The following is a 21788-nucleotide window of genomic DNA, read 5'->3' as shown; positions in this document are numbered from 1 at the left end:
CATGGAAGTTAGTCATTCTGATGACAAAGAACAGAAACTGGCTGCTGGCCCAACCCAACTGAAAAAAAAGTCTCGTATTTTATACATTCTTTCATTTAAGCAAACTGTATCCCTTATATTTATATTATATCTACCTTTGCCTTCTCACCTCAAAAGTTATTCCCCTCTCCCAACACTTAATTTCTTCCCTTCACTTCCAAAATTGATGATGCATACATACCTGCTTCCATTGTCGGTAGGTGGAAAATTCCTGAGAAGGGATAAAGACACTAAGTTTGAAGATGGATTTAAGTTCTGCAGGAAGTCCCTTGGATTCAAAGTACTGGAACTCTGTTTGGGCCTCCCCAATCAGTGGCACATAGAGGCACAGGCACAGCATTTTGATAATGAGCTTGGGTGCTCAGCCACTGAAGGAGGAAACAGCTTAACAATCCTCCGAGAGAAGTTTCAGAATGAAGAATGGAAATGCCGGTGCCTGTCTAGTGAGACTCATGCTTGAGCTATCTATGCTCAGCTGTCATTGGCTGTTCAAACCCTGCCCTTTTACTTAGTTGATAAAAGTCCGCAGTAAATCCTTTCCAACCAGCCAATGAAAGCTAACCTGATGACAAGAACACCCTTCCAAAGATTGCTCAATGTCTAGATTTGTACAGGGTAAGTTTTGCGTCACTTACTTCCCCAGCATTAACTCTTTCTCATCCAAAGCACTGATGTGATCTATTTAAGAAAACCTTTTTTACCCTATGTCCCAATCCCCAAAATGAACAGCCTGTCTCTTAGTCTTCATCTACTTCCCCAGCATTAACTCTTTCTCATCCAAAGCACTGATGTGATCTATTGTCTTTTATTTAAGTAAACCTTTTTTTTTAACCTTTTTTTACCTAGATCCAAGTCCCCAAGATGAATAAACAGCCTAGGTCAATTAACTCTTTTTTTTTTTTAAACACAATGTTCTTACAAAAAACCACCATCACATTAAGCTTCAAAGACCAGTGGATGTTTTTCTTCTGATAATTTCCAGTATAGTTATCATTAATTGAATGAGTTTAATTTACTGCATAATAGCAGAGTTTAAGGAAAAGTTTGAACTTATCCTAGAAAATCGTTATTATTACATATTTTAGTTTCGTGATAGAATATCTCATGCTTAGAACAGAGAGAAAACACTAGTGGGTTGCTAGAGACTTACCCTGCCCCAGTCACCCTAAAGCATTCATTCCTGGAGAATTCAGGCTGGCTCCTGGTCCAAAGAAACCCTGCAAAGGACTAAGTTTTAGTCCCTACAGAACTTCAAATTTCTTCCAGGAGTCCTCCTGGAAACCCCCAACCTGAGATCACAAACAACTCAACCCTTAAAAAGTTACCTGGGGGATGCAAGGACTCTAAACACACAAATGGCTTTTGTGATGATGGAATTCGGGGGCATTCCAGTTTGCTGTCTCCCCAGAATCATCTAAGCCAGCTGTGGCCTAAAAATATAAGACACAGAGTTCTAGGCTCCAAGCCTGTATTTGCAGCACAGAACATTTTAAATAATTCAGTGTGGGGGAAAGTTATTTATATAGTTCATCCTTTTTTGGGTGAAGATTGCAGATCTGAATGATTCTGTGCTCTGAGGACTTGAGAGGAAAGGCCCTGGAGGAATTAGAGATGATGTCATCAACCGGAAACGATGCCACTCCTTCTTTAGACAGATGTGTGTACGCTTCATCCCACTGAGTTACACATAATGGGAAGATCAATGAGAAACTGTTCACATTTGTGGTGCTTTTTAATATAATCTAATTCCTGTAATGGCAACAACTGAAATCAATAACTATAATTTCAAAGAGTTAAAATTTTAAATGGATTCTTTTAGTTTGCTAAAATAAAAAGTATTTTAAACATCTACGTGAAGATGTTTGGGTTACCTCCCAGTGAAATTTTTGCTTCAAATAGTTTGGGTAAATAAAAGGCAACTCTGTTCTGATAGAATTGCAAAATTCATCTGAAAAAAAAAATCAAAACAAGCCTGTTTTGGAATATGTAATCTGTACCTTATAGAAATAAAATTTGTACCTCTGCATTATGAAGATTACATATTAAACTTATACCAAATAAGAATTCACTTCCAAAAAAGAACTTATGCCTTTCCAATTACAATATAATGTATTATTTAAAAAAAGCACATGTATCACAGGTCGGAATGTTAAAATGGAAGCCAGGGGGCATTCATCTCATCCGCAAAGTCTCCTTTCCTTCAAAAATCAGTTGTCTAAATGGCTCCCCAGGTACTTTCTAGCTCTAAAGCCTAGTTTCCTATAAGGACCTGTTTTATAGAAGGGTTCCATTACACAATAGCTTAAATGTTCAGGGTGAGTGCTATGGTATTCTTTTGAACAAACCATTGTGTTTGTTTTCACAACTAATGCTGTTGAGCTTCACAACTAGTTCTGAACTCCATTTTCATAAACTTCAGAAAGGAATGTTCATATAAACAAACTGATGTACTTAAAAAAAAAAACCCTACAGAATTTTGGAAGTGTAAAGTGCCTTGGAAATCCATTTAAGAGTAATCCCTTAATTCTACAGATGAGGAAAATGAAATCCAGAGGGGGAATGACTTACCTAAGGCCACTGGGCTAGTTAGCATCAGATTCAGGGCTATAATACGGTCCAGTACGCTTTCTATTACACCAACCATGTCACAGTGCCAAAGACCAGGCACTGCCAAGAAAGGATTTTAGAATTCAGAACAGAATAGGGTCCCTTACTGGTCAACTGCCTGCAAGATAGTTACAGAAACCTTAGCAACAAGGCATGTTCCAGCTTTCGAAACACATCCTTTCCAAAAAATGCTACTTTGTAAGAGGTCATTTGAGTTGTGCGGTACAAGGGTTTTGGTGAAGTGTCAAACTTAAATTAAGATTAAAAAATGGTAGCAGCTTTTCTACATATATCCAATAGGGACAAAAAGGAAGACAAAAATAGAACTTACATTCCATTATTGACAATTCATACCCAAATTTAATCTTGCCAAGATTCCAGCTAACCATAACTCCTCCCCAATTGTCTTATCTCTGATTCTTCTCTATCCTGTCATATTCTACTTTAATTTACTATGTTGTTATCAGTCTCCTCTGACGCTTATTCTATCAAAAAATAGGCTCCTCCAACAATGATACTAACTCTATACCCTTGGAGCTCAGCTGTGTATTTCCTTTGGCCTATAAACCAGTAATTTATCCCACAGGTATCTTCTCACCCCCAGACCAATTAATGTCACTAGCAGCTTCTACTTGCTATACTGCCTTTGCACATACCAGTGAGGCATGTGACAGAATATCACATGTAAGAAAAAGGGCAGGTACAGGTAGCTTTCGGAGTATTAGGTTAAGGTCAAATAGCACCCCCCCCCCTCCACCCCAATTTGCAATGACTCACTTTAATTCCGGAAGTACTAATTAGTTAAGGAGCCAAACCATCGGCTTGGTTCAAGCTCCACCTACCCTTAAGGCTAACCCACATCATTCGCTGCCAGAGCTGCAGTATCATTTGATGACCGAGTTACCATGACTGCACAGTGCTGCGTTTCCAATGACACCAGCCTACCCTTAGCAATTAGACACACAATAAGCGAACTCTTCAAGCTTCTGAGAAGAGAGCCAGCCCTTCAGGATTAAAACACTCCAAAGCCACAGAGAACGTCTCTGTTTCCAGAAAAACTGCTTTTCCCCCCACTGAGGATTAACTGTAAGACAAAGATATAGAGAAAAATTGGAACAGTTCCTGGGGCAAATGCTTTCAGAGATGAGAAAGATTCAATATCAAACATATTTAAACAGTTTTTTTGAGTGGGGAGAGTTGGGGAATGGCAAAAGAAGCAAAGCACAGTAATGTCTCTGGAAGTTCTAAACCCCAAGAACTAATGTGAACTTTTCTATAAATGTTCATTCAACATTCTAGAGACTTCTTTTCATAGAAAAGATAAAAAGGCAAAGCTCAGGTTAAAAGTTACCAGTCTCTTTGTTTATAAGTAAAACAGAATTTGTGTTCATAGAATCATGGGATTTAGCAATAGACAATGCTGGTCCTATCTTATTAAAATTAAAGTACAGAACCTTCTTTTCCTTTAAGGAAAGATAAATGACAAAAGTAAATGTGGCATAAACTATCTGTTGCAAACACTTTTTTGTGCAGTTTTTTTTAAAACTAGTTTATGGGAATATATATACATATATACATATGTGTGTGTGTTTTTGGTTTGTCTTAACTATGTTGAAATATAATTCATCAATTAAAAAAGATTTATGAGATTTAGAACTAGAATTTAGAGCTAGATTTAGAGCTACCTTAGAAATCATCATTTATTCTTATACCCTCAACAAAGAGATGAGGAAACTAAGGCTTGGAGATGAAAGGCTTTTTTTTTTTTTTAACATATTCATGTTACATGTACCATACCCAGTACTTACTACTACCAAGTGTGGGAGCTCTGGGAAAGTTCAAGTTGGTTGATTGACCCCAGAAGGCACAGCAACATAAAATACAGCCCAACCTTAAACTACTTCCAGATTTACTCATAATATACACAGGCAACAAGGGAAAATTTTAGGCAATAGTAGTTCTATTCTAGATTTCTCTGCTTTTGACAGGACTCTGTAACTCCAACGTGCCACTTTCCTACTTCCTTTAAATTATCTTTTGGGATATGGTGGTTAAAAATACAAGTTAAATCCAGCCCTGCCTCTCCAGAACCCAAATTCACTACTCTCCAGTTCAGCAAATCCCTCAGCTCCCTAACCACACCCCCACGACCCCCACCCCCTTCCAAAAAGTGTGGAACTCATGCTCTTTTCTGACTATTCCAGTTTCACAAAGTACAAGGACTTCTCTGCACAAGTATAAGAATATAAGTATAAGCAGAAGCATAAAGTTCTACTATGGTTATAGGAATAGAAGTTAATCAGTAATGAAAAATCAGTAAATTGAAAAAGTCAGCTAGCCAGGCATCTGAGGTTACCATGAAGACAAAAGTACTACACAAAAGATAACACAACTACTATGTTCTTAACCTCTTCCAGTAATCAAAAGGCATATTGCTTGAATATGATCAAAACTATCATATAAACTCCATCAAATTTTCCTAGTTAACTAACTCACAATTTAAACAGAAAGGTAGAATTTTGCCTCAGAATCACTATTTGTTTGCAAAATTGTTGCATCAAAAGTCATCACAGGGAGAGGTGGCTATGACTTCACTTCTAACAGAGCAAAACCCCCTTTCCTTCTCAGCCTGACTTAGTATTGGGTCAAAGAAGCATTTTATTTGTTTTTCAAAATCAAAGTTCAGCAAATAGATAAATGATCATGGATTTTGCTACCTTAAGTAGGAACCTGTATCACTTGCCAATTTTAACACCTAGTCCTACAAACCACTTAATAGTTTTAAATGTACAGATGACTAAGCTGCTTTTAAGTACAGATGTACCACACTCTATAAAGATCACTAGCTCTCAGCACAGACTTGGCATCTTACTGTCTTGACTATTTTCTACTGAGGATCTCAATATCCAGAAGCCTTCCACCCCTTTTAATCCCTTTATTCTTCTCCTAGATTTTAAAGATGAGGACAGTTTCTGCAGGCCCAAGACAAGGGTAGTCTGACCTTTATGATACACAAAATTAAGGACTGATCTCCTCAGCTCCAGTTCAGACTGAACATTCAAAGTACAATCTATTCTCATTTTGGCTCCAGCTACCCCACCTCATTCAGATGGGTTAGGACACTCAGATACTTTTACAGGACTTTAAAAAGGCTTTTAGGGCTGAACTGGCATATCCTGAGGCAAAGCTTCCACTGAAAGCAACTTCTTTACTTCTATATATATGTTCGTCTTGGAAGAATCAAGTTTTTACAAGAGCTATAAAATTTCCTAATGAACAGACTTCTACCTCAGATTGGTTCTCCTTCTCTGCTGAAAACCTCCTCCAACACACACACACACACACACACACACACACACACACACACACACACGCCCCTCTCCCCCACACACAGAGCCTCAAACCTCCCTAGATGGTTTCTCTCATGGAAATGGCCCCTAGTTCCTCCTCTTATTCAGGAAAGTCTCTCAGAATTGCCATTACCTTAGGAAACTGCTCTGCAGGTCCAACCACTAGTAAAATGGTTGGTCTCTTTTCCGTGGAATCAGCCCCTCTGTCCTGTTTCCCCAACAGGTTTGACACCTGGTCTCCCTGGGCAGAATCTTGTTTGCCTTTGGCTTCATTATCTTTTCTCTCTGTAGAGCCTTGGCACACAGCCCTAGGGAAAAAACTAGACAGAAAATGCCAGAGCATCTGCAGCATCACTGCTCCCTCCAATCTCCCAGTCAAGAAAAACTCCGCAGTTGGTGACTGTTCACTTTCAAGGAGGGATGTGGCCACAATACCAAATGTTACAGGCTATACAGCAGCTTGAAAAGACTTGACCTGGGAGTTCCAAGGCTGAAGAAACTATGCTTTCAGCAATTGCTTCCTCCCTTTTCAAATTTGCTGTTACTGCTGTCGTGCCTGGCCTGAGAAGTAGCTTACTGTAAGACGCTTCACCAGGCTGTTGGGAAAAAAACCACCAAAAAACAAAAAGGCTGAAGATGAAAACCTACCCTTGCAGGTGAAAGATGATAAAGTACTTAGCTTTATTTTTAAAAAAAGGCAAAGAAAACAACCTTCCTTGTGATAGAAGCCACTTAGTGCTCCCAATTAACCAGCTGTCCCCAGATCAACTAATGATCAGACAAGCTGAAGACCTGAGCATCCAGCCTGCATTCTCACTGCAGCAGCGCCTGGCCAATCCCCTCTACCGACACTAACATGTTCATTATTCAAACCAGCAATAGTCCTCCAATCACAAGAGTGCACAGCCGGATGATTTCCTGCATGCAGTCTAACAATTCTGCAGGGAAGTGGTGCCTGCAACCTCCCAATGAGGTTCTGTTCTCAAAGAATCGACAAGGAGAATGACTAGCAGAGACTCAACTCCCTACAACTTGACTCGGGATCTATCCTAGCATTCGTTGTGGAATCTCTTTGGTAATATTTATCTGGAGAGCCATCCTACATGCTGCTTCACACAGTTCTTTCTAAATACTGGAAACATAATCATTTCTCTAAAAGCAATTCATGTTTAGCCATCTGCTTCTTAACACACTGATACATAAATGCAATGGTCAACTTCTTTTGGAGCACAAATCTCTCGATGTCAAAGTGACTATTTTATCATGGCTTTCATACACATTCCTAGATGTCTAGTACAAGGATGGGAAAGCAAGCCAAATGCCTTAATGCCTATCTCTCACTGATAAAAGTTGAAAGTGCTGTTATCATATTCAGTACATGCATTTGATACATGGAATATATTCATCTAATTCTTAGAAGAAGTTGTCAGGAAACTAGGTAGTTCCAATATAGTAGTAGAAAAAAAAAATCTAGTGTCTAAAAATTCAAGATGTGGTAAAGTCTGGTGAAACTTTGACAGGCTGCTAGTGTTTGATTTGTCTCCATGATCAGAATATGAAACTCAATTTTGTTAAGATACAGGATGCTCCATTCTATACACTTTAGGATATTTTTTTACTTTTTTTTTTACTTAAAAACATTTTGTGTTCTATCTCTGCCTCATGGTGTTACTAATTTTTTTTTAGTGTCATAGTACCCATTACACTATTGATGGAAATATCAAATTTAGTGGGGCAAGCAGACCAAATGTTTTCTTTTGATCACTTATCAATTAAAAACATCTCAGAGTCAAAGCATATAATAATGCTTTATAATATATATATACATATATACATATACATATATATACATATATATATATATATATATATATAAATATGGCTTTACTACAGTAACTTGCAAAACCTTAACTTTACTAGATACACAGTAAACACTAGGTTAATACTTCTTAGTTGGTAGTGAATACTATAAAGTCAGGAAACAAACTAGCTGAAATAGTCACCAAACATTTATTAATTAATAATCATTTTCATTTCCATAGCACATAGACATAGTTTACATTTACACAATTTACAAAGTATTTTCCTTGTAACAGCTCTGTTGTATATGGCTAAATTGAAAAATAAATATGGGGGTTGCAGAGCAGGTAAATATGATTCAATTCCTAATCTATTAAAGAAAAAAGTAAAAAGCCCCTATCAATCCTGACATGAATAGGAAAAATAAACTATGTGATTTTCTTTAAAGACCTTATAATGTTGGCAAGGCTAGCAATACCTGAGGAAGCAAGAAGGAAGAGCAATTAGACTTGGAGTCCGAAGATCTTATCCTTGAGACACTACTTACTGCGTGGCCCTGAGAGTCACTTATTCTCTTCTCATCCATAAAATTAGGCTACTACTATTTACAATAAGAACTTCACAGGATTGTTTTGAGTAAACTACTTTCTAAGTTGCAAAGTACTACATAAATGGGAACCATAAATATCCATAGGAAATTGAAGGGCCATTTATAAAGTGTTTAACTTCTTCAGATAAGTAATCTGCTAGATCACTGAGGATATATCATAAAATGGAGGTAAGTAGTGTAAATATTAACTTCATGGACACATATCAGGAGGCATACCTCATTGCATATGCAATTCATAGAAGTAAAGCAGTATTTTCTATTCTAATTTCTAGGACTGTGGGCAACTACAAACAGCCAAGAGTTACATATGCAAAGTTTCAAGGAGCAAAGCAACTCCTGCCCAAGTGATTCAGCCCACATCTCCAGTCACTCTGATCTATATCTTGCCACCAGACTCAAAAGACCTGGGAGGAGAGAGTGAGGCTGACAGCTGCACAGCTCTGCCTCACTTCAATCTAATTCACTTGCAAGTCAAGATATCACCCTCGTGAGGTCACTCATCCTCCTGGAGAAAAAATGAAGAGGAGTCAGTCACATGCTCCATTCACCACAAAGGGAACCAGGAAATCAATGATGCTAAAACTTTGGTATTGGAAAAGGTGAAACTCCCTGATATATTTCTGTCTTAGGAAGTGAAACTGGAAAGTCCAGCTTTGAAGAAAACTTCCAGTAAAGAACTCCTGTAGCTGGAACAGAAGGCAAATTAATAAGAAAATGCAAAGACACTTCTCAAAGAATCATTAATTTCTTCAACAATCCATACTCAACAGCAAAGAACTAGTCTCACTGAGGTACCAAATGTTTAGAATCAACCCATATTTGAGAGAAAACACAATCTGTAGGGCGTTTAGAGAAATTTGAAGCAATACTGAAGTTCAAATTCTAAGGAAACAGAACTCAGACATCCTATTTCTCTGCTCAATCAAGAATCTGCTATTGGTCAAACCTCTATCTTTTCCCTTTTATCACTGGAAGCATTCTTTGAGTTAGAAATGTGGTCTGCTTGAGTTGTCAGGGGAAAAGGTATATATATGCTTATTAGGTGAGCATGACACAGCCCAACTGCCCATTCGATGGAGTCAGCCAAATTTTTCTCAACTGAAGGGGCCAAAAGAGTTCTTATTTTGAAAACTAAATTGCCTCTGTCACAACTCACTGTACACAGCACTTTAAGGTTTTCCAATCATTTTCTGTGAGAGCTGGGCAGTGAAAGTATTATTGTCATTTTATATATGAAGCAAAAGGCTCAGAAAGGTTTGGTGACTTGCCTCGTCACACAGCTAGGCAATACTACAACCAGGGTTTGGACTCGTCTCTCGATTCTATATTCACTCTTTCCACAGCTGTTACCCTATCGGATGTACTTGCTGAGGCTTCTTTGAAACAGACTACTGGCTTAATAACATACTAAATATTTTCAGTTTTCAACACTGGTTTGAGGAACTCATAGTAAAACTGAGAGCATCTGAATCACTAAATGTGAATTCAGCATTCCCCAGCTGCCTACTCTAACACAGAGGAAGTACTCCAGTATGGGGGGAAAAAGAGGCAAATGTGTGAAACTGCAGCAAAGACTGCCTTCTGTGGATATTTGTCAAAGTTGTTTGATAGCAACTCACCAAATCCTACTAACTTTGATTAGGAATAGTCAAATAAATTCTGTCCAACGAGAGGAGAATGAAATCTAAAACTAACTACTTGAATACAATTGTAAAACACACTTCTAAAAGTAATCGTTTAGCTACGCAGCTAAATGTGTAGCCTACTGTGTACAGATTAGGTTTTTAAAAGTTCTGGCTAATAAAACACATACCAGATCTGAGTTTTCAAAAACAAAACAAAACAAGACAAAAAAACTAAGCAAGGTCCACAAATTCATCACCAAACAATCCAATGAAGACTATTCTTTTTTAATGTACAAGTTCTTTTATAATCAATGCTCAAAATCAGCAGTGTGATATTGGGCAGACTAATTCCCCTCTCTGGGACTTGGTTTTCTCAGTAAAACTAGAATGGTCAAATAGAGATCCTTTTTAGTTTTAGAAATCTCTGTCAGCTCTTTGAAGATATCTCAACAATGATGTACTCGGTGACTGGCCTAGTGTTTCACACATTCGGGAGACAAAGTCAAAGTGGGTGATGGAGCCCAGCACTGTGGCTGACTCCATCCAACAGGACTATTCACTTGTTTTAGTCCCACAGGCAAGCATTAAGCAAATAGCTTGTTCTTATTCTTGGCAAACTATCTTTGTACTTTCCCAGTATTTAAATAGTTTTGTGAATTTCCTCATACTAAGAACACAGCTTTCTTTTGTGTTTCAGTAAGAAGTGTCATATTAAGCTCCAAGAGCAAAGAAAGCTTCGGGGATAGAGGAAGGAAGTCACTCCAGCAGTCTATTGAACTGCCTCTAATGGTATCTGCCTTCTTCCCAATACAGTCGAAGAGAACAGAGCAGCCACCATCTCCAGTTTCCCCAATCCAGCTTCAGTAGAAAATGAGCAAATGACTCATCTCATTTCTAAGCTTCCCGCAAAACCCAAGCCAAGAACTGAACAAAGATAAGAAATTTGCTCATGCTGCCTTTACTGTTCATCTATTACTTGAAAGGAAAGTGCCATTTTAAGTCTTTAATTCATCTTTTTAAAAAGACAATGAATTGGTGGGGTATTTCCAACTTGTTACATAGGAATGATTCCTCAGTCAGCTGCTTTTATTCCCTGTTTCTTGTCCAATATCATTGGGAACTCCTGAAAGCTTTACAGTGAGATTTCAAGGCTAGGATACTAGGCTTGCACAGGCTATTGTGTTATAAATGAGCAAAATCAATTTCATGAGCGTTTGCAGTTTATGCTTTGTTATACTTCTATTCCCATAAAAGTAAGGAAGCAATATGGTATACTGAGTGAATATTAGATCAGGAGACTGGAATGCTGGGCTCTACTCCAGAGTCTGCTATTAGCTCTCAAGGTTATGCTCACTAATTATTGAATCTTCATTGATGAAACAGGAGTAATACTCATTCCATCCACCTCAGGGTTGGCAAGATCAAATGAGATAATGTTCAGAAAACACTCTGAAAACACTAAGTGCCATTTAAATGTCAATTTTAATAAAAATTGATTAGAAAGCAGTTTGTAAACTACAGTGATATATAATGCTACATCATACCTCCACTCTATTTTTTTTTCAAAATGCTTCATAGGTTTGAAGGTATTTTTACCTTTCTTTTATCTACAAGGTCCTTAGCTTTACTTTCCTTTCCCTCAGCCCCAAAGATCTGCCTGTGAGTTTGTCCCTCTGTAAGAGAGGTTCTAATGGTAATCCCAGCTCCACCGCCTACTCACTCTGTATTTATTACACTATCAAATTTCTCATTTCTGATTTATCCTAAATTTTGCAAATTGGGGTAATATGTGAGTCTTGGGTTCACTTTTTGACCTTGCATACTTGAAAATGTTCTTTTCTAAAATCAAGAACTTGACAAACATCATTTCCAAATAGAAAATGGAAAAAGATATACATGAAGCCATGAATCTCTACAACACATAGCCTGGTTTCTTTTTAGAGTATACATGAAATTTAACAAAATGGTACCGACACTGCCTTGGCAGTCTGTCCTCTTCTAGACCTTCTTCTGATCTCTTCTACATATTTTAAATGTTTCACTGGCGTTTTTATTTCTTTTTAGCATGCCTCTCACTACTCCCAACAAGTCTTTGTCCTTTCTGCCTAAAAGCCCCGCCTTGTACCATTAAGCAACACAAATTCACACAATGATTGCGTCTGAAAACGTCCATCTCATTCTGTACCTTTTCTTTTTTTTATTTTGGAGGGGGGAAGGCAGAGCAGTTGGGGTTAAGTGACTTGCCTAAGGTCACACAGCTAGTCAGTATATCAAATGTCTGAGGCTGGATTTGAACTCAGGTCCTCCTGACTCCAGGGCCAGTGCTCTACTCACTGCGCCACTCATTCTGTACCTTTCTGCCAAGAGGTGGGAAGCTTGCTTCAGGCATGAGGTTATAATTGACCACTGCATTAATGAGAATTCTTAAGTCTTCCAAAAGTTATAATGTAGTCATTGGACAAATTGTTCTCATTGTGTTCATTTTGCCCAGCATCACTTCGCACATGACTTCCAGGTTTCTCTGAATGGTACAATAATATTCTATTACATTCATATACCACAATTTTCTTCAGCCATTCCTCAGCCGATGGGAAACCACTGCTTCTAGTTCTCTGCTACAAGTGCTGCTGGAAATATTTGTATATATGGGTTCCTTCCCTCTTTCTTTGGTCTTTTTGATGTATATTTGACATTGCACTTTCAGAGGGACAATGACAAACTTCAACGTGTCCAGGAAGGACACCAATATAGCAACAGGTCTGGAGATCGTGTCAAGGAGAAACTATTGAATTAAATGGGAATGTTTAGTCTAGAAAAAACTAAGAGGAGACAACAGAGTCCTTTAGATAGTCAGTCAAGGATTGCCATCAAGTAGAGGAGAGAAGAGACTTCTTTTATGTGATTACTGAAAACAAAACTAGGCTAATGGATAGAAGCTTTAAGGAGCCAGATTTTGCTCATTATGACAAAGAACTTTCTAACAAAAGTAGTGATCTAACAACACAATAGGCCCATAAAACTAAGTTTAAGCCAAGCAGAGGCTGAATGACTGTCCAGAAGGCTGTAGAAAGACTCCTGTAAGGGAGTGAGGGGTTCCAGGTTGGACTAGATGAATTAAAACATTTCTTCCAACTCTTAAAGTTCTAACTATGAGTCCATTGAGCCTTGAAGAAAAGTGGAAAGGACTCCCCAAAATTATAGCTCTGCCACCCGCTAGCTATATGTCCTTGGACAGGCCACTTAACATTTGAGCATCTTTACCGGAAAAATAAAAAAATCAGACTAGACGGTCTTCAAATCTCTTTTGGACATTCTGTGGAGGGCACAGGAGTCTAATGAGAATGAATGAGAAGAGTCTATAGACTCTTAAGCTTAATGAGGAAAAGGAGATAAAGTTCTATAAAAACACAAACTCACTAGGAAGACATTAGGTTTGATCTGGATCACACTGTATCACACCAGCATAATGCCCCTTGAGATCATTCCCCAGTGGGTTTCTATAAGAAAGGAAAGAAGCATTAAGTGCCTAGTATGTGCTAGGTACTGTGCTAAGCATGTCATAAATATTATCTCAAGATTTTCAGAAATGAATACATCTTCAAGAGATCAAAAACAACAACCACCACCTAACCCAAATTCAGGTTCAGGCTCTTTTTTCTTCTTTTTTTGGAGGCACTTGGGGTTAAGTGACTTGCTCAGGGTCACACAGGTAGTAAGCATCTAAGGCTGTATTTGAACTCAGGTCTTCCTGACTCCAGGGCTGGTGCTCTGTGCCACCTAGCTGTGCTACTTTCTTCTTGTGTATCTGGTTAAGACACCTACTAAGACTTTCTGTTGCTCAATTCACTAAAAAAAAAACAACAACAAAAAAAACCTGGTGAGTTTAATGAAAGTTAGGCCTTATTAGAAACAAAGTTATTAAACATAGTACGATCAGTTTAATAAGTGTCTTCAATACTTTTCAACCAGCGTCATGTTTTTCTTGTCATTGATACTGTTACCTTAATTTTTAAATTACTATTTATTATATATTTATTTATAAATACTTAATATATATTTATTAAGTTGATAAGCACTATTATTTCTTTGTAGAGAAAGGTCTGTGTCTAGGCCCAAATAAAAGACTTACAACAGCACAAAAGCAGAATTTACTTAACAGCATGAATGAAGACTAGTCTCCAATTTCACGCTTGCTTCCTTACAAGCTCTCCCATCTATTTTCTTTATACAAATGAAGAATGAAGACTTATCCAGGGAATTTCTGAAATAAGTAGTTTGGATGACATCCTTTAGCAAATCACAAGTAACTTTATAAAAAACAGATTAAGCATTCAGTTAGGATTTTCTTGTGAATACAGTACAATGCTATAACACTTAAACTCTCCACTTAATTAGTAGGATCTACCATACTTATTGGCATTTCTGAGACAAGTAAGCTTTTTATGAGCCTCAAACATTTTTTTCTTGACAATCTAATAGGATAAACAAAGAAATTCTTCTTATTGAGGAGATGGGTGGTAACGGTAAAATTTTTGTTGCTGTTCAAGTGTTTCAGTTGTTAAACTCTTTGTGACCCCAATTTTGGGATTTTCTTGGCAAAGACGCTAAAGCGGTTTGCCATTTCCTTCTCCAGATCATTTTACAGGTGAGCAATCTGAGGCAAACTGGGTTAAGTGACTTGCCCAGTGTCACACAGCTAATACGTGTCTGAGGTCGGATTTGAAGTCTTGAAAATAAGTCTTCCTGATTCCAAGAATAGCGCTCTATCCATGGGTCACCTAACTGCCTGTTGTGGTGGAATATGGATATATAAATAGTTCACAAAATTTGCATCCTTCAAGTTCATTTTAAATTCGCTATCTCACTTTGATGATGAACCCAAAAAGTTTTCTACTTAAGGTATATAATTAACAACCTGCCTAATTCACATCAGACTAAAAAAATCCATGGCAAATAGTTTATGGTTTGGCCACACTGAATTATTCCAAATAAAGTCTCTGTTGAGGCTTTAAATATCTATGTGAAAAATTAAAGGTAGGTAATAAGAGTTATCTATACCTATTTTATTGATAAGGAAAATGAGGCACAGAGAGTTTAAGTGAATTGCCCCAAAATTACAAAGCATGTTAGTAGCAGAACCAGCACTGGAATCCAGATCTCTCTAGTCCAAAATTCCTTCTACTACACAATGCTGGCTTTCATATTTTGAGCTTCTACATAAACTAAAAGCTTTTTGAAGGCTAGGGCAGTTCCCTTCTATTTCTTCCATATCCCCAGAGCATTTAATATAGTACTTTACATAGTACGTTCATAGTCTACGTTGATTACCTAAATTTTGTCAAGTATTTATTGAGATATGTACCACTATTACACTTGGGTGAGACACCAAAGATATCAACACTGACCATTATACAAGTTTATAATCTAGTCAAAGTGAAAAAAAGGATGTGCATGAAAAAAAATATATGGAAAAAAACAAAACTAAGTGCTAGAGTGTGGTAGAGGTTATAGTGCTAAAGAACTCAGGGAGAAAGAGTGATATGGTTGGGGACAAATCAGTCATCCTTCTATAAGATGCACTATGTTGTGGCAAACAGATCATTGTGGATTCCAAGCCTGCCTCAGATTGATACCTAGCACAACAAAGACAGCAATGGGCCTGGAGTCTGGAAGAACCAAGTTGGAATGTGGCCTCAGACACTTACTAGCTGTGTCAACCTCAGTTTCTTCAATTGCAAAACTGTAAAAAAACAAAAAACAAAAAACAAAACACCCACAATAATAGTACCTCCTTCTCAGGTTGTTGTGAAGATCAAATGTTGTAAAGTGTTTATCACAGTGCCTGGTGCTTAGTAGGCATGTAAACAAATGCTTGCTTTCTTCCTATCTACCAATCACATGATTTTTTTTTAAAATTATTATTTATTTAATATTTTTAGTTTTCAGCATTGATTTCCACAAGATTTTGAATTACAAATTTTCTCCTCATTTCTACCCTCCCCCACACTCCAAGATGGCATATGTTCCGATTGCCCTGTTCCCCAATCTGCCCTCCCTTGTCACCCCACTCCCCACCAACCCCTTTTCCCTTACTTTCTTGTAGGGCAAGATAGATTTCTATGCCCCATTGCCTGTATATCTTATTCCCAGTTGCATGCAAAAACAACTTTTCTTTTTGAACATCTGCTTTTAAAACTTTGGGTTCCAAATTCTCTCCCCTCTTCCCTCCCCACTCATCCTCCCTAAAAAGGCAAGCAGTTCAACATAGGCCACATGAGTATCATTATGCAAAACCCTTCCACAATACTCATGTTGTAAAAGACTAACTATATTTTGCTCCATCCTATCCTATCCCCCTTTATTCAATTTTCTCCCTTGACCCTGTCCCTTTTCAAAAGTGTTTGCTTTTGATTACCTCCTCCCCCTATCTGCCCTCACTTCTATCATTCCCCTTTTTTATCTCCTTCCTCCTTCTTTCCTGTGGGGTAAGATACCCAATTCAGTGTGTATGTTATTCCCTCCTCAGGTCAAATCCAATGAGAGCAAGATTCACTCATTCCCTCTCACCTGACCCCTCTTCCCTTCCAATGAACTGTTTTTTTCTTGCCACTTTTATGTGAGATAATTTGCCCCATTCTATCTCTCCCTTTCTCCCTCTCTCAATATATTCCTTTCTCATCCCTTAATTTGATTTTATTTTTTAGATATCATCCCTTCATATTCAACTTGCCCTGTGCCCTCTATTTCTACATATATATTCCCTTCAGCTACCCTAATACTTATGTCTCATGAATCATACACATCATCTTTCCATGTAGGAATGTAAACAAAACAGTTCAACTTTAGCAAGTCCCTTATGATTTCTCTTTCTTGTTTACCTTTTCATGCTTCTCTTGATTCTTGTGTTTTAAAGTCAAATTTTCTATTCAGTTCTGGTATTTTCACTGAGAAAGCTTGAAAGTCCTCTATTTTATTGAAAATCCATATTTTGCCTTGGAGCATTATACTCAGTTTTGATGGGTAGGTGATTCTTGGTTTTAATCCTAGCTCCATTGACCTCTGGAATATCATATTCCAAGCCCTTTGATCCCTTAATGTAGAAGCTGCTAGATCTTGTATTATCCTGATTATGTTTCCACAATACTCAAATTGTTTCTTTCTGGCTGCTTGCGGTATTTTCTCCTTGATCTGGGAGCTCTGGAATTTGGTGACAATATTCCTAGGAGTTTTCCTTTTTTTGATCATGGCTTTCAGGTAGTCCTATAATTTTTAAATTATCTCTCCTGGATCTATTTTCCAGGTCAGTGGTTTTTCCAAGGAGATATTTCACATTGTCTTCCATTTTTTCATTCCTTTGGTTCTGTTTTATAATATCTTGATTTCTCATAAAGTCACTAGCTTCCACTTGCTCCAATCTAATTTTTAAAGTAGTATTTTCTTCAGTGGTCTTTTGGACCTCCTTTTCCATTTGGTTAATTCTGCCTTTCAAGGCATTCTTCTCCTCATTGGCTTTTTGGAGTTCTTTTGCCATTTGAGTTAGTCTATTTCTTAAGGTGTTATTTTCTTCAGTATTTTTTTGGGTCTCCTTTAGCAAGTCATTGACTTGTTTTTCATGGTTTTCTTGCATCACCCTCATTTCTCTTCTCAATTTTTCCTCCACTTCTCTAACTTGCTTTTCCAAATCCTTTTTGAGCTCTTCCATGGCTTCAGACTAATTCGTGTTTTTCTTGGAGGCTTTTGATGTAGGCTTTTTGACTTTGTTGATTTCTTCTGGCTGTATGTTTTGGTCTTCTTTGTCACCAAAGAAAGATTCCAAAGCCTGAGTCTGAATCTGAGTCTGTTTTCGCTGCCTGGCCATGTTCCAAGCCAACTACTTGACCCTTGAGTTTTTCGTTGGGGTATGACTGCTTGTAGAGAGTACTTTGTCCCAAGCTTGAGGGGCTGCGCTGTTGTTTTCAGAGCTATTTCTACACAGCAAGTTCTTCCACACCAGAGCTCCTCCTCCCCCAAGAATCGCCAACCCAGACCGTGACTCAGATCTAAGCAGGCTCTGCACTCCCACTCTGGTCCCCCACTTAATTCCTCCTACCAGGTGGGCCTGGGGCAGGAAGCAACTGCAGCTGTAGCTCTGGAAGCTGCCTCAGAGCTGCACCACCTCTGCTGTCCCTGGGGTGGTGGCCAACCGCAAACTCCTTCCACTCAGTCCCCACAGTTTTTCCCACTAACCTTCTCTGTTGTCTTTGGCATTTGTGGGTTTAGAAGTCTGGTAACTGCCACAGCTCACTGATTCAGGATGCTACGGCCTATTTTGCCCAGCTCCTGGTTTGGTTGCTCCTGGTGCGGCCCACACTGGGCTCTGCTCCCAGCTTCATGCAATAGACCTTACCCAGCGACCATCCAGGCTGTCCTGGGCTGGAGCCCTGCTTTCTTCTGCTATTCCGTGGCTTCTGCCACTCTAGAATTTGTTCAGAGCCATTTTTATAGGTTTTTGGAGGGACCTGGGGGAGAGCTTTAGGCAAGTCCCTGCTTTCCAGCCACCATCTTGGCTCCACCCCCCTCCACATAATTTCTTTCTACTTCAGTTTCCTCAAATATAAAATGGGAATAATCGCCAACATCTATCTCAAGGATTGTTGTGAGAATCAACTATTTCATTTGAGACATAAATTTGATACATGTGTACATAAAGACCTCTTATACTTTAAAGTACCATACAAATGCCAATTATTATATAAAAATCCCAGCTGATTGGGGTTATATACTCCCCTCCTCTCATTACCAAATTTATGTCCACAGTATATAGTCCAACATTTTTTCTAAGTTAAGCAACACTGGCTTAACATAAAGACCTTCTAACTATCTGTGTCAATAGATAATTGCTCCATTTATACTGCTCAGGTCAAGGAGAGGAACAAGGGCAGAATGGCTTGCTGGTTCTTTGATCTATTACCAGAAATCATATAGATTTTCAGGAATAAAGGTTTGGGTCATATCCATTTCCCCCAAAACTGCTTCTCTTTCGCCAACTTTCCTATTTCTGTTAATGATACAATCTCCTAGCTACCTCTGCTCCAAACCTTAGGGTCATCTTTTCCACTCTTTCCTTCCTACCACCTAATCCTGGTCAGTGGTCAATTTTTGATATCTTTCAAGTCTATCCTTTTCCTCTCCATCATTACCATCCTATTCAGGTCTGATTAGCTCTTCATCTGAACCATTATAATAGTCTCTTAATTTGTTTTTGCCTCCAAAACTTCCTATAGTAGAAAAGTATTGGATTTGGAGTCAGGGGGCCTAGGTTAGAATTCTGGCTCTGCCACTCACCATTTATGTGGCTCTAGGCAAGACTTATCTGTAAAACAAACTGGTTGGACCATATGACATCTAAGGTCCCTTCCAAAATCTCTACATCTATGCTAAAATTGGCCAGATTAGGCCTCTTAAAAAAAAACAACATATCTCTGTATATTCTCCAACTCAAAACTTTTCAATAGCTCCCCACTGCCTAGTAAATAAAATTCAAATTTCTTGGCTAGACGTTTCAAGCCCTCTATAACTTAGCTCTAGCTTACTTTTCCAAATTATGATACCACCTTCCCCCCTCTTCATACTTTACTGAGGCTACGCAATACCCTGGAATCCCCTTCCTTCCTCTACCCCTCCTAACTCCTTATCTGTCAGCTGAAATTCTACCCAGCCTTCAAAGGTCCAATTCAAAAGCAAAACCTGTTTGCCTGTCCTAGATCCCTTCCTTTATATCTTTATTCTAACTGACTAGTTACTAATGCAATGCTTTAAATGTGTTTTAAGACAAGGGTTATCAAACCATATACCAAGACAAGGCCAAAATGGGTACATGATTTAGACAATAAAGGATGATACCATAAGCAAATTAGGGGAGCCTAGAAAGGTTTACCTGTCAGATTAATACATAAAGGAAGAATTTATTACCAAACAAGACAAGAGTTGGTTTGGTCCAACGAAGGTGACAATTATGTAGCATAATAAAATGTTAAAATTATCCTTTGATGTAGTAGTTTCTCAAGACAATCATCTTTAAAAAAAAATCTTCTCTACACCTCCTTCCCCACCTTTTCCCTCCTTTTGTTCCAGAAAAGGCTCTTTGCTTACATTCCCTTTCCAAAGAAGTTTCCTTGGCAGGCTGCCACAAGTTTATCTGACCACTTCCATTTTAAGCAATTTTCCTTTGAAAATCTCTTCTGCAACAAAGATGGGTCCCAGGGTTTATTTTTAAAGAAAACTTACCACAAGCTGCTATAATACACAGACAAGAGAGTACAGTCACAAGGCCTGGACTGATTCACTGATTCTGATAAGCCCTCACAACCGATTCCTATTCCAAGCCTACCTTCTTGAATAGATCACATTAAACAGCTTTCAGAAGCTGTTGAATTTACTTTTGTTTTTTTACTTCTATAGGAATTTGCCCATTTCACCCCAACCCCATGATCTCTTGACTGGCTCTTTTCATCTCTGGATACAAGACTGCAACATAGTAGAAATCTAAAACTACACGCTTTGGAATAATGTAAAATAAAAGGCAGGGGGCAGAGACGGAGGAGGAAGAGGAATATGGCACAGAAATTTCTTCTTGTTGCACAGTCAATTACAAAGCTGATATTTTCTCTGATATTTGAAAATCTGCCTAAAGGCTAATTTTAATTTTTTTACTCATAAATCCAACAAATATTTATTAAAAATCTATCATAGTACCTTGGTACACAGTAAGATAAAAACATATTCTGTGCTCTCCAGTCTATTACTGATCATTTTCAATAGCTCTCTTGTACTACAATTTAACCCATCTGTAGCTGTGACTCACAAATGCTTTCAGAATACACAGTTGGTATTAATACAAGAATAGTTTCATGTAAGTTATGGGGCATGATTTTGGCTCAGCTACATCTTTCAGCTCTGGAAAAGAAAACTGACTAGAGTATACAAATTATGGAAGGTTTTTTGCACTGTTTACCCTTGGAAATTAGTTGCCAAAAGATATAGATTACAATCGATAGCAAATAAGCTTTGAATTAAGAGTACATCTTGACCTTTATTATAGCAGCTATCCACAAATCCTAATATAAAAATATAATTTACCTCCTGTTGACAAATGACTCAGATCTACTGGTTGACAACATGAAATGGATATAGACTCACATTGACAAAGTATTTTAAAGTTCATTTTTCTCAAAACTACTCTGTGAGGCAGGTAGTGAAAGTATTATTCTTCTCAGGAAGATATCACTACAAGCACCAATTGACTGCACCCTTGATATAACTAGACAGTCAATGTCATCAGCAGGCCGGGGAAAGAGCTCAATTCTATCACCTCTTTATGTTAAATTGATCTTTTTTTGGCATCATGTCTCTTGGACTAATTACTATCTCAGATTTCAGCTAGAACAAATTCATCCAAGCTGATCCTAAGTATTGAAAATAGCCTTCGTTATTGAAAAGTCATCCTAAAAAGAAGCACACCTCACCCATTTGGTTAAATTCATTTTGGTTATAGCAAACATCTGGTAATAAATAATTCACTAATGGTTCTACGCATATCTAGGACAAAAGAACTACTTCAGAAATAGGTTGCTGAACTAATACTGATGGACTTACTCCCTGTTGCAACCAGAGGTGACCTCACATTAAATGAAGGGAGTTTTCAGAGCGGTGAAAAAGACCTCTGGTAAAGTACCAGGCACAACTCCACCACCACAAAGGCAAGGGTAAGGAAGAATC

At 38.1% G+C, this 21788-nt stretch overlaps 1 protein-coding gene across 2 annotated transcripts in view; it reads right to left on the bottom strand.

The window, feature by feature from the left end:
- Nucleotides 1–21788, bottom strand: part of SLC25A25 (solute carrier family 25 member 25) — a 33886-nt gene that overhangs the window by 11028 nt on the left and 1070 nt on the right. The window contains exon 1 of one of the 2 annotated variants that reach the window (XM_036749315.1): nt 221–476. The exons of the other annotated variant lie outside the window; for it this stretch is intronic. Coding sequence (XP_036605210.1) covers nt 221–379 — 159 coding nt within the window. The 5' untranslated portion in view covers nt 380–476. Of the gene's footprint in view, nt 1–220; nt 477–21788 lie in introns of those variants that run through there. 2 annotated transcript variants of the gene reach the window in all.

The sequence above is a fragment of the Trichosurus vulpecula genome, chromosome 3 (genome assembly GCF_011100635.1).
Source record: "Trichosurus vulpecula isolate mTriVul1 chromosome 3, mTriVul1.pri, whole genome shotgun sequence".
Taxonomy (NCBI): domain Eukaryota; kingdom Metazoa; phylum Chordata; class Mammalia; order Diprotodontia; family Phalangeridae; genus Trichosurus; species Trichosurus vulpecula.
The sequence above is the reverse complement of the archived record's forward strand: the minus strand, read 5'-3'. Positions and strand labels throughout refer to the sequence as shown.